General features: G+C 37.3%; 1 protein-coding gene across 1 annotated transcript in view; it reads left to right on the forward strand.

Annotated features, from left to right (window-relative positions):
• The first annotated feature begins 1,456 nt into the window (after positions 1 to 1,456).
• The window catches only part of cdc42bpb (CDC42 binding protein kinase beta (DMPK-like)), a 198,302-nt gene continuing 180,941 nt past the window's right edge, over positions 1,457 to 18,817 (forward strand). Inside the window, exon 1 of the mRNA XM_072270164.1 lies at positions 1,457 to 2,216. Coding sequence (XP_072126265.1) covers positions 2,042 to 2,216 — 175 coding nt within the window. The 5' untranslated portion in view covers positions 1,457 to 2,041. The remainder of the gene's footprint in view (positions 2,217 to 18,817) is intronic.

Genomic DNA, 18,817 nt, shown 5'->3' on the forward strand with positions numbered 1-18,817 from the left:
GTTATCTTTATGTTCCTAAAAGTCTACTAAGCAAACCTTATTTTAACACTTTTATTTTTCCCCTGGTGCCAACCAACTAATTTCAGCACATTGATATCACAATCATGATTTCTGGTTCTTCAGACCAATACCAAGCATCATATACTCCTCCCAATGGTAACTCAGGTAGCAGCATTCTCACCTCCGAGTTTGTATGGGTTGAGCTGCCCCTCTAGAACAGCATCTACTGTAGGTTATAGTCTAGTACTGTGCTTATTCCTTCTGCCAAAACCCAACAGTATGTTTCATTACCTTGTTGTGTCTTGCAATCCATTCCATGGCATCTAAATTCTCAGATCAATAACTCCTGTTTAAGCATAGACAAGCATCGTACAGAATGCACATTGTAAGATGATGCAATTTATTTTTATTTTTGTGCAAATATTATTAATTCAAGTTGAAGTCAAGTAATTCCAGCAATGCTGATCCTTTGAAGAAATCCTTTACCAAATCATTTTTTTTTAACAATGCAGATCACTAAAATTCTTTTAGTGCAGAAAATATGTAGCTGCAGGATGCAAAAGCGGTTCAGATGGTATCCGGCATCTCGCCTGACACTGAGGGGCTGAGGGAGTTACATTATCGGAGGTGGTATCTTTCACCTGAAGAAAAGCTTGACAGTACAATGGTGGCTTGGCCAATTTTTACCCGTAATCTTAGTTCAGCAAAACAGTATGTAAAACCTTGCTAAGTGCAAATTGAGAGTAAATATCAAAGGTTATTCACAAGGTACCATATTCATTTCACAGAGGGCAATTAAGAAACAGTATTTCGCAATTATTTACAGAAGGTTTGAAAATGAAAACCCAATGATTTATGGAAAGAGTGCCGGAGGAACTCGGCGGCTCAGGCGGCATCTGGGGAAGCAAAGGGCTAGCCCATGTTTCAAATTGAGACCTTGCATCGAGTCATACTTCTTAGAAAAGACGTAGGGTTAAGACTAACGAAAAATACTTTTCAATGAACGCGCAGCCCTAGATTTTACATATCCACTTGAGATGAGAATATTTACAGTTTTGAAATACAATGACCAATAAATACACTATTTTCTCTAAAACAGGTATTAACATTTTTCGATCTAGATATTACATATTCCTGGGCACTTGCTATACTTAAATGGAGAGCCATTTTTTTCATTTTATATTACGTTCAGATCTATAGCAGGGACTATGCTCTACATATCCTAAGGTTAACCTAGCGTGTGGAAAATAGAATAAAGTGACAAGTTAGTTTGCATCGAGCCTTGCTTTGACTTGTCCTGTTCATTCTCTCCCACCGTGCCTAAGGATACCAAGCACGCAGCGTGCATCTGCCGCGACACGTTCCCGACCCTCACGCTCGCGAGCTCGCTCTCCAGGTTCCACCCTGTTGCCAATGGGGGGAGGGGGGGGTGCTGTCAATCAGGTGACGTCTGTCTGTTTCCGGTGGGTTTGCTTTGTGGAGGGTGTCCGATTGCGAAGAGGCGGTCAGTGTCGGAGTAGGGGTGCCCTTAAATCGGCCTTATTTGCCCGTGCACGATAACGGAGAAATCAAGTCCGTGACGGCCGATATCTGGGTCCTGGGCGGCAGAAGGACGAGGATCGAGGCACGTAACGAGGCGGACCGTGGGATGAGCGCCGCCGGCTTCACACTGACGACAAGACGCCGAGGCGCTTCGGGAGAGCGAAAAAAAAGGAAATGAACAACGCACTTGAGCAGCCGAGCTGGCTTTGCAGGGCAGGGCTTCAGTTTAACTAAGGCTTAAGTTTATTTTGGCAGAGGAAAGGATCGATTATTTTTGTAGCGGGGAAAGCGAGGGAAGAAAATATTATGGCTAGCTGGGCCTGAGTGTGGCTGATATATTTTTACCTTTTAACTTCAACCATGAAAATGTCTGTTCCTGCGTTTTTAATGTGAAATAAATCACTGCTTTGATCTCTTTCGGACGAGTGAGGCGCTCAACAGTCGCCCTTTGAGGAGGATCGTTTTAGGGTTAGACAAAAAATAAAGTTGAAACAATAAAATGTCAGCGAAGGTTCGACTGAAGAAGTTGGAGCAATTGCTCCTGAACGGACCTCAGAATAACGCAAGTTCAATGAGCGTGGAGACTTTGTTGGATATTTTAATATGTTTGTATAACGAATGTAGCAGCTCGCCTATACGACGGGAAAAATACATCGCAGAATTCCTGGAATGGGGTAAGCAAAACCTTAGGTGATCCATTGTAACATCATAAACGTTATTTGACCTGTGTCCATATGCGCGAACCAACTGTGTTTACTCTCTTTAGAGACACATTTTTTAAATGAATCGCTTTGATCTTCCCTGACGATGTAAAGCGTCGGAAAATGGTATTTATTAAAACTAGCAATTAGTAATCCATATTGTGTTTCGAGATGTGGTTCTCTTAAGAATACAGACGGATAAAAAAAATGGAATTCAACACAAAGTTTACCTAATGGTAATAGTTGTGTTTGATTCCTATATAAAATGTTTCCTTACTAACATGAATGACAACTGCTTGATCCACTGCAGTCATTACAGTACTATTGACTTGTATTTACCAGTATCCATGTATTTCACAATTTGAGATAATTAGGTGGAGAGATGATGCTTAAAAGGTGTGGCGCTTTCTACCACAAGTTTATCCACATTTTAATTCTTAATATGATTCTTCTAGAGATTAGTTTGCAACTGAACGTTGGAGACTGATATAACGTTAGTTATGTGAGAGTAGTAATAGTTTTAATATTCTGTTTGGTGGTCAGCATTCTGTTATGTTCCAAATTAAGAGGATTCACTTCCTGTGCTCTTTCATTGACGTCAGTAATAAGATTAACAACTGAATGGTGATGCATTATATCACATCTGGCACAAAGTGCTAAACTGTTGGATATCTCTTAGCTGTGTCATATGTTTGCAAGATTTGCTTTGTTCCAAAGGTGAAAAGCAGTTCAGCTTCACTTTTAAATTGCTTGAAAACGATTTTTTTGCCACAAAAAGTAGTAGCTTTACAATGTGTACCCTTCAAATCAGAATCGTATCTTCAGCATTATTTGAGATTCACATCATTTGGTGTAACTAGCAATCTCTACTATAGTTTTGGAAATTGTTAGCTTTTCAAACCGGTTCAAAGGATGTGGGTGTAGCTGGAAATGTCTGCATTTATGGAGCCTTGAGATTAGATGACTTTTTTCAGGCTCGGGTCATCTGCGTGGTGAAGGTATTCCCGCAGTGCTGCTAGTTAGTTCCAAATTTTGACCCTTGACCAAGTACCTCAAAGGAATGGTACTTTCCAAGTCAGAAAGGTGATGTTAATGTATGACTTTAGGTGGTAAAGTTTGAAGGTGTGGTGGATGCTGCAGATCCAGGTTTGACATGTTGTGGTAGCGCTTTTTATAGGTGCCATGTATGGCAGCCATGATGCGTTTGGTGGTAGATAGAATGAATATTTAATAGTCACAGATATTCTATAATGTTCACTGGAGTTCTCTACATGCACATACCACATCTGACAATTTTAATTTTGGACTGATTTGTAAAATGCATGTGGAATATAAAAACTACCTTTTGTTTGTCATGTATGCATGAATCAGTTACACAGATTATGTAAATAAGCTTTTCATTACTTTAGTAAAATAAACAATATTTTTCAAAGGAAAGGTTTAACATGAACTTCTAACCTGCCTTTAAGTACATTTTATCATATAACTATATAACCATATAACAATTACAGCACGGAAACAGGCCATCTCTTCGTGCCGAACTCTTACTCTCACTTAGCTGGTTTGATGGGTCAATTTTCAATTAGGAGCAATTTGGAAGATTTCAATGCAAGCATTTGCTGTTTTCACACCTACATCTCAAATAATTTTGGAATACTCCTAAATTAATAAATTTGAACCCATGTCTTTTGTTGAAATGTGGAGAAAGTGGAAAGGGGGTGTTAATCATGAACCCATTGAGTGACAGAACATGGCTAGGGGTCAAAATGGGTTACCGTTACTCTTATTTTTTTATGTTCCTGTATTTGAGCGGAGAACAGCCTGGCCCTGGAAATTTGTTAATTTTTACTTTGTTTATTTCCATTGCCAATTTTTAAACTTAGAGCTAAATAGTTTCTCCTGTAGAGTTAGTTTTACCTTTTCCTGTGTCTCTGATGCCTTTTCTGCCACTATTAAAATGATACAAAATCGTTAAATTATTTTAGTTCAGTGTAATCATTTTGAAGTTAGCTATGTAACATTACAGTTCCCATAGCAGTATTTTTTCCATCAGTCTTTTGTTTTAATCAACAATGCAGATGTATTTAAGATGTTGAAGGATTTTTTAATATACATTTTGCACCTTGCATCTAGTAAATTGAGACTAGTATTTTTAACAGCTGTCAATGCTATATGGGTCATCTCAAACATTTAAATATCCATGCTTCTGAACTCATGAGAGTATGGGTCATTGAAGATAATACGGTAGAAAAAAACCTTTAACAGTGCAGCAATAGTCATTTCAATAAACCTATAAAATATATTAGCATGTATGAAAATTTTGCAGATATGGAAGGAACTCTACCTTTTGAGCTTTATCTGTTTGTATAGTTCTTAACAATTTGTAATTTAAAAACTGCACTGGCTTCAGGTTCATGTTTTTGTTGTCCTTAGTAAGCTTCTGTACATTAGGTTTATAGTAAAGCTAGCTAGTCAGTATTATAGAAATTAGATTTCATGTAGGGAGAGATTTGTAACAGCATATTATGATTCTTGTAGAATAAAAATGTGACTTTTTACTTTGAGTTTTAGTTTTAGCATTTTGGGTAATAGTTCACTTATACGGAATTACAAATCACCGTCAAAATATTTTGAGATGTGGAATAAAAAATTGCTCTTATGGATTTTATCTGGGGGGAGGGGAAAGCCAATTAAGCCCATTGCAAAAGAAACCACAAATTTTGTCAGGGGTTCGCATTAAGAAAAATTTTAATACGGGTCATTTTCTAGGCATGCGTCTCCTTTGTAACACAAGTGTGTATTGTAATGTGATTTTGTGCACTTGGATTTATTCATTTATTAATCTGTAATCTATTTAAAACACTTTTTGAGATTGTTACTAGTTAAGTAAAGTGACTGCAGCTGTCATATACAGATTTCTAAAAAGCATTTGTAGAAACGTCTTCCATGGTAGTAAAGAGAGAACAAGTAGATGTAATTAATCTGGTTTTCAAAATGCCTCTGAGAAAGTACTACATAAGAAGATGGGGTAGGGAGCGGTAACATTTGATTTTTCTATTTCTGTTCTTTAACTGCAAAAGAGTTGTAAATGCAGATCAGAACATCATTGGAAAACAGCCTCAGTAAAGCAGTCAGCATGATCAAATATCCCTCCCAGCCTAATATTCTCTATTCTTCCCTTCCCATCAGGCAGAAGATGCAAAAAGCCTGAAAGCACATACCACTGGGCTCAAGGACAGCTTCTATCCTGCTATTATACTATTGAACAATTTTCCTAGAATGATAAGATAGATTCTTGACCTTATAATTTACTTTGTTGTGGCCTTGTATCTTACTATCTACCTGTACTGCGCTTTCTGTGTAGCTGTTACACTTTTATTCTGCACTTATTATTTTACTTTGAACTATCTCAATGAATTGATCTGTAAGGACAGTGTGCAAGACAAGTTTTTTCCTTGTACCATGTGACATTAATAAAGCAATTTACCAATTTAATCCTCTATCATGAAGATAAATTGGCTTTTGAGCTTGCGATGCATCTATTAAAATTCCACAGAGATTAGTATTGAGTCTTAAGCAATTCACAGGTCATATTAATGCCATATATTAAAAATATTGAGTGTGATGGATTGAGGTTTATCAATAATGCAAATCTAAGTAAGAAAGTTGATTGAGGAAGACGTAGAAAGCCTGCAAAGGTTAAGCAAATGGAACAAATGGGGGGAGGTGGGGGGAGAGGAGGTCGTAGTGCATTATGGCAAAATGTGGTTGTCCTTTTGACAGGAAGAATAGAAATAAGGAAAATTTGAGAAGCCAGTCAGTTTTTGTGTGCAGAGAGATCTTGAAGTGCAGGTTCATGAATCATAAAATTATTCAGTAGGGCGTACAGTTGGGGGAGGAAAAAGTGAATGGATTCTTGGCTTTTAATGCAAAAGTAAGGTTATCTGCTGGAAATGTTTTGGGTTTTGGAGATATTATACCTGGGGTACCATGTACAGTTTTGGTATTCATTCCTGAGACAGGCTGTACTTACCTTCGTGGTGGTGCAGCTTAAATTTACACAAATGTTTCCTGAATTGAAGAGGTCATTGCGCGAGGTGAAAGTGTATTAGATTGGCCTGTAATCTCTCCAGTTTGGATGCTAAGGACATTATGGAGATAAGCAGGAAAACAGAAGTTTGGGATCAGTCAATATTTTATTAAAAGACAACAGATGTGAGCAAGTGCATGATGTATCTGACTTCCAGATAGCTGACCTCTTCAGTTATTTCACTTTGTCTACATCTTCTGCTTACCTTTGTATCTTAATTGTGTTTCAGAAAATATTGGAGTCTGTGACATGCTGTTTAGAATTAGATTGAATGATCTAGTGCTCTGCTGTCCCTGGAGAGGACCAAGAGCATGAGCTGCCTCGTGGAGTAGACCAGAGAAGGGGCATGGGGCTATGATTTTTTTTTTTTTTTTTTTTTGATGGTTTAATTGTCGAGGAAGATTGAAGCATAGAGGCGAATGCTGAGGAAGTCAATGGTCGCTCTCCACGGATGCCGTGGGGTCAGTGAAGGTCGGTATCCAGGTCAGCGTGGCGGTTGCTTTTCACGAAAGGACTGAGTTTGTGCAGCCGGTCTCCTTGATGCTGACGGATGTTTTTGAAATTCTGAGCTTTGTGATTATTGGACTGTATATTGGTCTCCTTCAGTTTTCTGTGTTTTCTTTCCTGTTGCCAATTGGCGGGTGGGCGATGTGTTAATTTTTGTGCGAGGGAGGGGTTGGGGATTTGGGGTCTGATGCTCTTGATATTTTTCTATGTGTGTGGGAGAGGGGTTGGGGGTTTGATGCTATTGTTGCTATTCTTTTTTTTGAGGGTGGAGGTTTGGGTTTTTCACGTAATAGCTGCCATTTTCCGGATGGGAAAATGGGAAAGATTTTAGGAGAGGGAGGTGGTGGGGTGTTTTGGGTTTGTGAGTTTTGTTTCTTTTTCTTTTCCGTGCAGGGGGTGGGGTGGGTTGATATATTTTCTTTCAATAACACCATGGTTTTTGGTATTTCATGACTATCTGGAGAAGACAAATATCAGAGCTGTATTGTATATGTTTACTTTGACAATAAAATGAACCTTTATTGCTTATTCTTGAGTTTGATGTACGTTTGCAAAGGGACAAAAGGGTGAAATTTCTTGAGGTTTTCTGAGTCATCTTTGACAGAAGTTTGTGTCAGTAGGGTTTCTGTTCAGTTTTAGTGGGTTTCGGATAGGCTTAAAAATTCTTTGCCTTCAGTGAAAAGTAGTAATTCTATTTGGATAAGACAAGAGTCAGAAATGGAAGATCCAAGTAAATTGATTCTGCTTCCTTCTATTTTTGATGTTGTGCACTTGGAGTATAATGTAAAACTTCATTTTTGACATAGAGGTAGGATTTGGGAAACAGTGAAATTATTCATAATATTGTTGCTCTTGCTAGCAGTGCTTCTTCTGAGGTTCAACAAAGTCCAAGTTTAATGGAAAATTGGACTTGTATATTTGGATGCCAAAGGAAGCATGTGGGGCAATTGATTAGTTTTGATTATTTCTTAAATAAATCAACACACCTAAAATGGCTTGACTGGCTTTAAAATCAGAGTTATACAGCACAGAATTGAGCTTCCTGCCCACCCTAGTCCAAGCCAAGCTTTTAGACAAAATTCACTCTTAAAAATTGAATCAACTGTCTAAATCACAGATGAGTTGTATTTTTCATATGATTTTTAAATTTCTTGTTGGCCTTTGTACCTTATAGTGCTATCATATTTTCATAGAACATGGCAGAGGTTGATAGATTCTTGATTTAGTCAGGGCATGAAGGGATATGGGGAGAAGACAGGAGATTGGGGCTCAGTGAGAAAGTGGATCAGTCACGATGAAATGACAGAGCAGACACAATGGCTGAAATGGTCTAATTCTGCTCCTATATATAGCTGATAAAACTTGTACTTTTTAATTTAAAAAAAAATCTGGAAAATTTTGCTGCGATTTCCACTTACAGAATTTGATTAAGGAGGGTGTTTAGTATGTATTCATAATGTGATTAGAAAAATGTAAGCTGCTATGTATTTGTCTTGTATCAGATCTTTGTACTGAAGGTTTTGAGCTATTTATGTCTGCATATTTGTATCATCTTGTATTAGAATTAAGTCATTTGGGCTGCTTGTATATATTTATATATTTCTAATGTTAAAGGAAGTTTAGATGTTTATCCTTATACTTTTTAACTCTTGTATCTGCAATAATTTTGTTACTATGGTGTTCAAGTTTGAAATAGTTCTGTAAATAATTTAATTAAGGGTCCGCAGATGCGTACAAAGTAAGTGGAAGTTCTATCACACACTTTGTTAGATTCTTATTCATTTTACAGTTTAGAAAGTGATCATATTAAGGTTCCTTTAATACTAAATATCACTCTGTGTTTGTGGAGTTTCAGTTCAGAAATCTGTCTCAATAGTATCTAAGAAGTTACCATGAAACACATGGATTTGATACTAGAAAAATGAATTATTGAAAAGAACATTTAATTTTACTTTAAGAATTGTATTTGTCATTTCCCTTGGATGTCCATCACACTTCAGAGATTAACATTTGAAGTTTTCAAGACCATTTTTTATCCAACCTTATAAATTTTAGCCTATTCTTGAATTGTAAACAATTTGTTCCCTTGTTTTACATGAATCAGAATCAGGTTTATTGTCACAGATATTAGCCATGAAATTTATAGTTTTGTGGCAACAGTACAGAGTAGGCTTAACAAGTTACAGTAATAAATAAGTAGTGCAAAAGATGAATAATGAGATAGTGTACATGAACTGTTCAGAAATATGATTGCAGAGGGGAAGAAGCTATTCCTGTAACATTGAATCAATTATCAGTTAACAACATATAGATTTTTAAAATATTAAGCCATCCATACAGATGTTTTGACTCACCCTAATTACGTTGAAGTCTGGGAAAAGCAGATAAAGACATACAGGTAGTTGAGCTAAGTTCCTTGAGTGTCAGATCATAATTTTATTTAATCCAAACTAACTAGCAGACTACCCACAGATCCTGATATGTTGTTTGCCTATGAATTGTTATTTCAGTTTCAGATAATTGATCTAACTCTGTATTATGTTTTATTTTAGTTTATATTTGAGGGCATCAGTTACTATAGTGCAACATCTCTTCTCCACCCCCCCTGCCCCCAAAGTGTTTCACATACATTGTTGTTTCACAAATTTCAAATGACTGAGCTAACCCTTAGACACGTTAAAAGCATCAAACCTATTCTTCTAACTAAACACTAGAGGAAATATGGAAACATTCAGACAGGATCTGTTGAGAGATATTTGGTTCATGTTTCTAGTTGACGTAGCTTTTATCAGAACATGCTTTTATTTTTGGATTCTTCATTAACAGTTTATTTGTTTCTTGTTGAATTAACAATCTCATGTTTTGATACAATTGATACCTTCTTCAGAGGATGTGTAAGTAAACCCATGTTGCAGGTTTATCAGTAATATTAATGCATTAATTCATTTTGTACAGCACTATGTAATCCTTGTTAAATACCCAAAGCAGCAATTGGTGGTTATACGTTACAGGAAACACTCTTGTTTAATGTTGATATAAGGCAAATGGCAAGATTATAAAATGGTTTGAAATTGTATTCTTACGCCTTCCATTCATGGCAGTGCAGAATACATGCATTAAAATTAGTATATATATAGTACCTGAAGATCAAAGGCAGTTCAACTGCATTGTTAGATGATGCTTGGAAGTCCCTTCGCCATGGGGAAGGGTTGTACATTTTCACTTGCAAAGTTTTTATGTACTTTTGTACTTTTTATTAACATCCATTTAATAATTGGGACTGATAGTATTTCAGTGCATTGATTAGAAATTGTTCTTGGGATTTGGGTATTTTCTGCATCCATGTTGGCCATTGCTGTGGGCTTCCTTCTTAATTTTTTTGTACTTGGAGAGATTATGCCACTGGCGTTTAGGGCAGCAATGAAGGTCCTCCATCTCTGATGTGTGCAGTTATAGAAAGACTCTTGATTGCTGTTTTTGTAACTTTTTATTTTTGACCAGTCAGAGTTGTTGGCCTGAGCTGAACCCCCAAACCTGGAGGACTGGTCAACCATTCTTAGTGTGACCTCTTCCCTTTGACCCATTTGGCATGGGTAATCCGACCAAGAGCTAAACTACACGACCCTGACTCCAACCAACATAGTTCTCAGGGTCATTGGGGCATGCAAACCTTCCAACCCTCCAACAAGATTGTGGTCCTCTTCGAGGACTTGAAGATATGGTGCCTATGAAGTAGTTTAATGGTAGGGAATTTCAGGAAGTGATCTATGAGTGGCAATGGATCAGTGAATATCTCAGCCAGAATGGAGGAGATTACTCAGTGGGAAAATTACTAGTGACCTCTTCATGCCTGTTAGTGCAGAAGCTGAATATGGTTAGGTCTAGGATCTTTCATGAGGACCTCCCATTATGATGTTTGTCATTTGTCTAAGAAAATATCCCTTGGATATAATTTGTTTGGGTTTCATGTTGAAATAATCTCAATGCTATTAGACTACTAATACAATAGTTGCTATTTCCTTTGTTTAGCTGCTTAGAAAGAAAATAATGCGAAGGAAAAGATCTTGCTCCAGTTTGGTGTGTAATTATTTATAATACACTTCAAATAGTATTTTTGAGTTGAGACCCCTTTCTTGCTTAAAGTAATATCTTTAACTTTATGTTCTGAGTGATAATCTTGTGAAGCTTATTAAGTTTCCTGGGGCAGTTTAATATTTGGTTTGAGATTTTAGCTATAAATCTGATCTGTTGCCTAAGCACTTGTTGAGAGTCCCTTAATTTTAAAAAAAAGCCATATAATATAAAGATGGCTGGTTTCATGTATTATGATATGATTGTGTTATGGCAGATTTACTAAGAGTATCATTTGTGTTAAACTTTTCCCATTTTCTTTTATCCTCCTCACTTTTAGTTACATGATATTGCATTCCCTGTGCTTAGAGCAGCTAGTGTATGATATTGAAAATTTAATGAATAACCTTTCGGGTTGGAAGGTTTTAGTTGTAATCAGCCGGATGCAGTGCTTTTCTAAGTTTTTTTTAAAAAAATTGTTAAATGGCAGATAATATGCACACCCATAATGATTTCCATATAACAATTACAGCACGGAAACAGGCCACCTCAGCCCTTTTACTCTCACCTAGTCCCACCGACCTGCACTCAGCCCATAATTCCAGTAAACTTTCATTATTACTCAAGATTGTTAATTGTCATTCAAGTGTAAAGGTGAAAGAAGTTAGTGTTTTTCCGGATCCAATGTATCATAGGAAACACGATAAGCGTAAAGAACACAATTTTGAAAAAATGCAAAAAAACGCAATTATAAAGCAATCCTTAGAGCTTTTGCACTTCATGTGTTTTATATATTTGAAAGTCCCAATAAGTAAACTGGTATTTTTCTTTATGCCCATTTGGTAATTAATTGTTCTGAAATGTGTTCAATGAAATTATATTTCACAATTTTGACACCAGTTCAATAGCAGCAGGAAGTGTAGTTCTTAAGACTAACTACAACAATGCAGTTTTTGAGGATCTTCGACAGATTACATCCAACCTCTGCGACATCATTGCAGATTTTTGAGAGAAAATGTAGCTGTTGGCTTACAGATGAATAGTTCAAGGATTCTTAATATTTGTAAAAATATAAAGCGGTATGAAGATGCTCGTAACTTTATTCTTGGATATAGTTGTTGTACAAGGTCTTGAAAAATTGGCTGTTACTGAATTTTACTTGAAATAGGTAACACATTTAATTACAACCATTTATAACGTAATATTAGACCCAGTAGTTTTCCATTATTATATATAATTTATTGACATTATTTAATATAGAAAGATTATTATTTTGAAAGTGAAATTCTGATTAGTTTGGGAAGCAAAGTCTGTCAAATCTACAAATCAGAAATTTTGATTCTTTTTGTTTCCACAGATTCTGATTTTTTTCCTGAATTGTTATATCCTGATAATATTTTTGCTTGGATCATGTGCATGCTTTACGGATATTTTACATCTGTTAAATTCATTGTGATGGAATAGGCCCCTTGACCATCACCCAATTATTTCTACTAAAACTACATTAATCTCATCTAGTTCTCTCCACGATTCGTCATGTTCCCCAGATTTTATCATTTGCCTACACATTAGGGGCAATTTACAGTAGCTAATTAACTGACCCACCCATGTTTCCTTGAGATGTGGGAGGGAACTTGGAGCAGCTGGAGTAAACCCACATAGAGATAACAGACAGTGTATAAAGTCCACACAGTCAGTGCCAGAGTTCAGTTTGAATCTTGGTTGCTGGAACTGCGAGGCAGCAGCAGTACTAACCATACCAAGGTGCTGCCTGGGTTGTATATGGGTAATTGAACAGGAATTGATTTGAATCTAGCTTCCTTAAGAAGGATCTGGTATGAAACAACATGGCTTTCTAATAAATTCATTTTCTGCCATCTCAATGTTGCTGGTAGGCCAGTATTTGTCATCCATTCCCAAGTGCACTTGAGAAGAGACTGGTGAGCTAATTTCTTGAACTACTGCAGACCTTCTGATATGATGCTGTTGGGTAGGAAATTCCAGAATTTAGACCCAGCAAAGATCGAGGCAAGCTACTTAGATGTTGGAGGAGATCTTGTAGTTGATTTTGTTCTAATACACCTGCTCCCTTTGTCCTTCTTGTTTGTAGAGCTTGAAGATTTGGGAGGCATGTGTAGTTGCTTGAGCAAGTAATTGCAGTGCATTTTCTGGATGGTGTACACTTCAATACAGTGCCACTGCTGTGTACTAGTGGTAGAGTGAATGAATACTTAGGATGGTTGATTGGGTGCCACTGCTTGAAATTTGTTTGAGCCATTGTTAATGCTGGGAATATAGTTATTATCCACCATTATTCAAGACTAACTGTGCAGGACTGCAAAGGTTTATTCTGATCTGTTGTCTCTCTAGCATGCAGCTTCTGTTTTCTGCAGTTAGTCTTGTATTGCAGCATCTTTATGCTGGTACCTCATCCTTATGTAAGCTTCCAGCAAGCCCTTTAGCACTTCCTCAGCTGGCTTGACAGTAATGGGAGATTGAAGGATCTGCCATTTCATTTGCTTATCATCCACAGTGCGTCATATCTGCCCAACTTTGAGATGCCAGCTCTGTTTTGATACTGCCGCACAATACCACGGAAAGTGACCCTGATGTAAAGAATAGGTATTGCCTTCACAAGGCCTTGTGTTTGGTCACTTATTTTTGCTATTGTGGACAGATACATTTAGCACAGGCAGCTGGATGAAGATGTGGTCAAGTATTCTTGCTGTGGTATCACTACAGTGAGAGACCCAATCTAGCAGATGTATTCTGTGGGAATTGGCCAGCTTGACCAGTAGTAGTGCTTCCAAGCTACTTCTGGTGTTGGATATTGAAATCGCCCATCCAGATTATATTCTGTACCCCTGCTACTTTCAGTGCTGCTTCCAAGTATCATCCAACGTACAGAATCCAAACAGATTTGAACTTTGCTGTTTAAAAATAGTGTTGAAATGTGGTTTAACCTTAAAAGTTATCATTTGTGTGACATAAACAGAGAAATCTTAGAATTGTAATCTGGAGTGAATTGTTATGTTGAAATATGCAGTATAGTAAATAATCAGTGCAATAATATAGTGATGCTTAGAACTGGGTTAAGTTGGTACATGTCCTTAATATTCGTTCTAAGTATATACTTGTTCCTTTATTGAAAGTCATTTCTAAGAAGAAACCTTACAATAAAAATTCTGCAGTAACTGATTGACTGGGTGATAGTTACACATTTGTGTAGGGAATTCGAAAGCCGTGAGGCTGAACCTTGACTTGCACTGGCCATTAATTTGGAGCTCAACTACTACAGTAGTTCTGCATGAACCTGCTCTCTGTTTGTCAGAAAGCAATGTTAGTTTATTGGCATTTGGAGAGAAGTATAATTGACTCCCCACATTCACCGCAGCTCTTTGCGGAGTGTACCACCAAGGAAAAGGGTGTGTGTGTATCTTTTTCTTTGCACTGTTTTAGAGACTTTAAAATCAAGTTCAGCACTGAAAGTTGCTTCATGGTAAATGTCCAAAGTACTGTCAATATGTTGTGCTGTTATTCTTCAGTTAATCATTGACATCTTTTTGGTATTCAATACTGCAAACTTTTACAAGAGAGTGAAACCAGATTTGACTGGGGTCACATAAGATACTGGGACAGGTGAGCTGGGTTTTAAAATACATCTTGAAGGAAGAAGGTTATGTTGAGAATTTCCAAACTTAGTACCTGGATACCTTAAGGCATGGGAATATTAAGTGATCAACACTAGAGCCACTTGAGATTTCAGTGGGTTGTGATATTGGAGGAGATGTGAGCAATGGAGAGGAACAAGGCTGTGAAAGCTTTTGGAAAACCAGTATGGGAATTTCTCAAGTGTATATGAATGGACTGGGAGCCAGTTTTAAGTCACTGAGCACATTGGTAATGTGAATGGAGTGTTATGTGAATTAGGATATATGTAGAAAGTTTTTAGATAAGATTGTCTATTATTAGTAGAAGGTGTTTGTTTAGCTAAGAGAATGCTTGAGTAATCCATCATGGTGGTAACAGGTGTGGAATAGTTTCAGCAGCAATAAAGCCCCTGGAAGAAGTGACATCATTGATTTTGCAGAAATCATGTTGATGGTCATGGTGGTAGGGAAATTGTGAGTTGGTAATTCATCTCTGGCTAAATGGGGTATCACTGTTAGAACGATTAGATCCAGATTCAGATTTAACACATGTACATCGAAACATACAGTGAAATGCATTAGAACTGGATAGTGTTAGATGTGTTAGAACTAGATGTTAACTGGTGTATGGAAACTTGACTTTATTTTGTAATATTGCCTGGTCAGCATGTAAATATTTGAAAGCACCGAAAAATAAACCTTTTGAGACCCTCTGATACCCTTGAAATGTGGAGAAAGGTTTGGGATATATGATGCTCAGTGAATCTGGGATGTAGGAGATACCGGATTTGGTGAGAACTTCACTAGCACAGTGGCATCAGAAAACTTGGGGTGTGTATTAATGACTGAGATGAAACCTGTACCTCAGGTGAAGGTATTATCAACAATATCAGATATTAATGCATACTGTTAAGTAGCATTGCATTATTATGGATCTACGCACAAATAGTATGGTTTGCATTCATTCATTACCATGCTCTTAAGTCATTTGTTTTTTTTTAAAAAAGATTTTTCTCAGTTGACATCTTAAATGAGCTTCTTAAGTTGAGCTTCTTAAAAAATATATTGTGCTGTGGATGAGCAGATAGAAATCTTTGTTATTCTGCAGCTAAATCTTTTCAAAATGCATTTTGATGTCATCAGAAAATTATATTATATGTGAAATGAAGAAAACAATAAGTCATTTAGTAAACAACACGCATAGATTTGATCCTTTATTTCTTGATTGTAGCAGGGCTTTCTTCATGCATCTTGTCTGTGAGCAGTTTGTGGTGTGTGAAGCATTTGCCTCAATATTTCTGACAGCCACTTACTGAGAGCATTTTGCTTGTACATATGGTGAGAAGTGATTTTTAAATAACTAAATTGCTTGGATAGCAAGGCCTATTTGAAGTCTATTTAAATGACTTTTCAGTCAAGAAAGCCATCCGTTGTCCTTATCATAGTTATTAGCAAAATTAATGTTAGTAGAACAGAGCAGGGATGCAGAAAATCACAAAGCTTACAGTCCTATAACATTTGAGAGTTGGCTAAGATCTGTGTTATTGCTCGTTTACTTGATGTTTAGGGTAGCTTAGTATCTTTTCTCTCAGAATGTGGTATCCTAGCTTTGTAGCAGATGTGACTATGTAAAAATAAAATCACCTTGGTCACCTTGATTGCTTGCATATACAGGTGTCCCCCGCTTTTCGAACGTTCGCTTTACAAAACCTCGCTGTTACGAAGGACCTACATTAGTTCCCTGTTTTCGCTAACAAGGTGTTTTCACTGTTACGAAAAAAGGCAGTGCGTGAAAAAAAGCAGCACGCGCCCTGAGCAGCTGCTCTTCCCCTGGATTCGGAACTGCATTCTAGCCGGCATTGCTTAAACACGTGCCTGTGAGCAGCCGTTAGCAAGATGAGTTCTAAGGTATCGGAAAAGCCTGAAAGAACTCGTAAGGGTGTTACACTTAGCGTAAAACTAGACATAATTAAGTGTTTTGATCGTAGTGAACCAAGTAAGGACAAAGTGAGTTCGGCTTGTGGAAGTTGACGAAGATGATGTTGAAGAGGTTTTGACATCCCATGACCAAGAACTGACAGATGAAGAGCTGATGCAATTGGAAGAAGAAAGGATAACAATTGAAACTGAATGCAGTATCGAACGGACTGAAAGTGAAGTCGTCCAGGAACTGAACTTTTTCTTAAAGATGTGCTGGGTGCGTCCCGGCCACCGTTGTACCCCTGTATGCGTCGCGGATTGGTACTGGTCGGTGGCCCGGAGGTTGGGGACCATTGCACCACCCCAAACTCTGATGACTCAGCCTAACACACCATCATCAGTGTGCTCGGTGCTGTCTTCCTGATACCGGTAAGTGATATTACACTGTACATACATTATTTCTACTTTATATAGGCTGTGTATTTTTATGCATTATTTGGTATGATTTGGCAGCTTCATAGCTTAAAGGTTACTGGAGAGAGTGTTTCTGCTGAGAGCGCTTGCGTGAGATTTTTGCAATGGAGAACAGTGCAGGCAATGATTGTAGAGAAGTATTTCTACTTTATATAGGCTGTGTATTTGTCATATCATTCCTGCTTTTACTATATGTTACTGTTATTTTAGGTTTTATGTGTTATTTGGCATGATTTGATAGGTTATTTCTGGGTCTGAGAACACGCAAAAATTTTTCCCACATAAATAAATGGTAATTGCTTCTTCGCTTTACGACATTCTGGCTTACGAACCGTTTCGTAGGAATGCTGTACTTTTGGATGGCGGGGGGAATCCTGTATTATATAAGAGTTTTGGATGGAGTGGCAAAATCAGTGGGATGTCTAGTTTATGAATTAAAAATAATTGACTTCCTTTTGTATGTGAGATTAACAATTGCCCGCAATGCTAAAAATGTAACATTCTGATTGCTCACAATAGTTTAGTCACCGTCTGTTTTTCAGTTGGCGAGGTAAAAGCTTTGTCAAACCTTGCATTGTCAAATAAGGAAATAATTGCACAAGAAGGTCATGGAGGCAGCTCTGATAAAGCTTACACAGCATCTAGATGAGCACTTGGTATAATAGACTATGGACTAGAAAATGGTATTGCTATCAAGATACAGTGCATACTGTTTATACAGATCAAATCATTACACAGTGCATTGAGCTAGAATAAATTAAAATAATAACAGTACAGAATAAAGTGCTACAAGCTACCAAAAAAGTGCAGTAGAGATAAACAATCAAGTGCAAGATCATAACGAGGTGGATTGAAAGATGGGGTCCATCTGATTGTACGAGGTCCATTCAGGGGTTTGATAAGAATGGGATAGAAGGTGTCCTTAAACTTGGTTCTATGTGCTTTCAGGCTTTTGTATCTTCTGCTGGATGGGAGAGGGGAGAAAAGTGAATGTCCAGGGTGGGTGAGGTCTTTACTGTCTACCTTTACTGAGGCAGCAGGTATCGACAGACCACATAGATGGCAAGTTGGTTCTTGTGATGTGCTGAGCTGTGTACACAACCCTCTGCAATTTACTGTGGTCACATGCAGAGTAGTTGCCATACCAAGCCATTATGCACCTTGACAGAATGCGTTCTATGATGCATCAATTAAAAATTGGTAAGGGTCAACAGGGACATGCTGAATTTCTTTAGCCTGTTAATATTGATGGGCACTTGATATGAAAAAAGAGAAAATACTGGATTTCCACCATCTACAGTTTTTTAAAAAAAAAGGTTTTTGATGGTTCACTTAGAAACATCTCACTTACTGAAGGGCTGAGGGTCTGTTTCTGTGCTGTGTGACTGTGTTTTCAGGTGACATTGCTGGATGTAGGTATATTTCCATTAGACTCAATTAACATTGGTAGGCAGATATACAAATTGAATCGATTCAGTTAGTAACTTCCAGACATAGTTTTAATTTGGTCCATATGTGAGGTAAAGCACACATGCCAAAAAAAATCTTAGTTTCTTCCCTAAGCCTTTTCAATTCAGGTGCCTATGAATTTCAGAAAGCAGGAAAAGTCCAAATATGTTGATATTTGTATGTGCATGTATTCCATTACTGCTCTATGCAAATAAATCTTTGCTCTGTATGGTATGATCTCATGATTCTGTCACAGATGTGGAATGAAATAGGGAAGGGAATATTTGAGAAGAGGGAGTGTGTTGAGTGAATTTATTTCTTGCAACTTCAGATTTTATTTTGCTTTCAGTATTTCTATTCGTGTAAAATAGTCATGATAAATGTATGGATGTGGGATATTAAAAATCATGAGT

This window comes from Mobula birostris, chromosome 1, assembly GCF_030028105.1.
Source record: "Mobula birostris isolate sMobBir1 chromosome 1, sMobBir1.hap1, whole genome shotgun sequence".
In the NCBI taxonomy this organism is placed as follows: Eukaryota; Metazoa; Chordata; class Chondrichthyes; order Myliobatiformes; family Myliobatidae; genus Mobula; species Mobula birostris.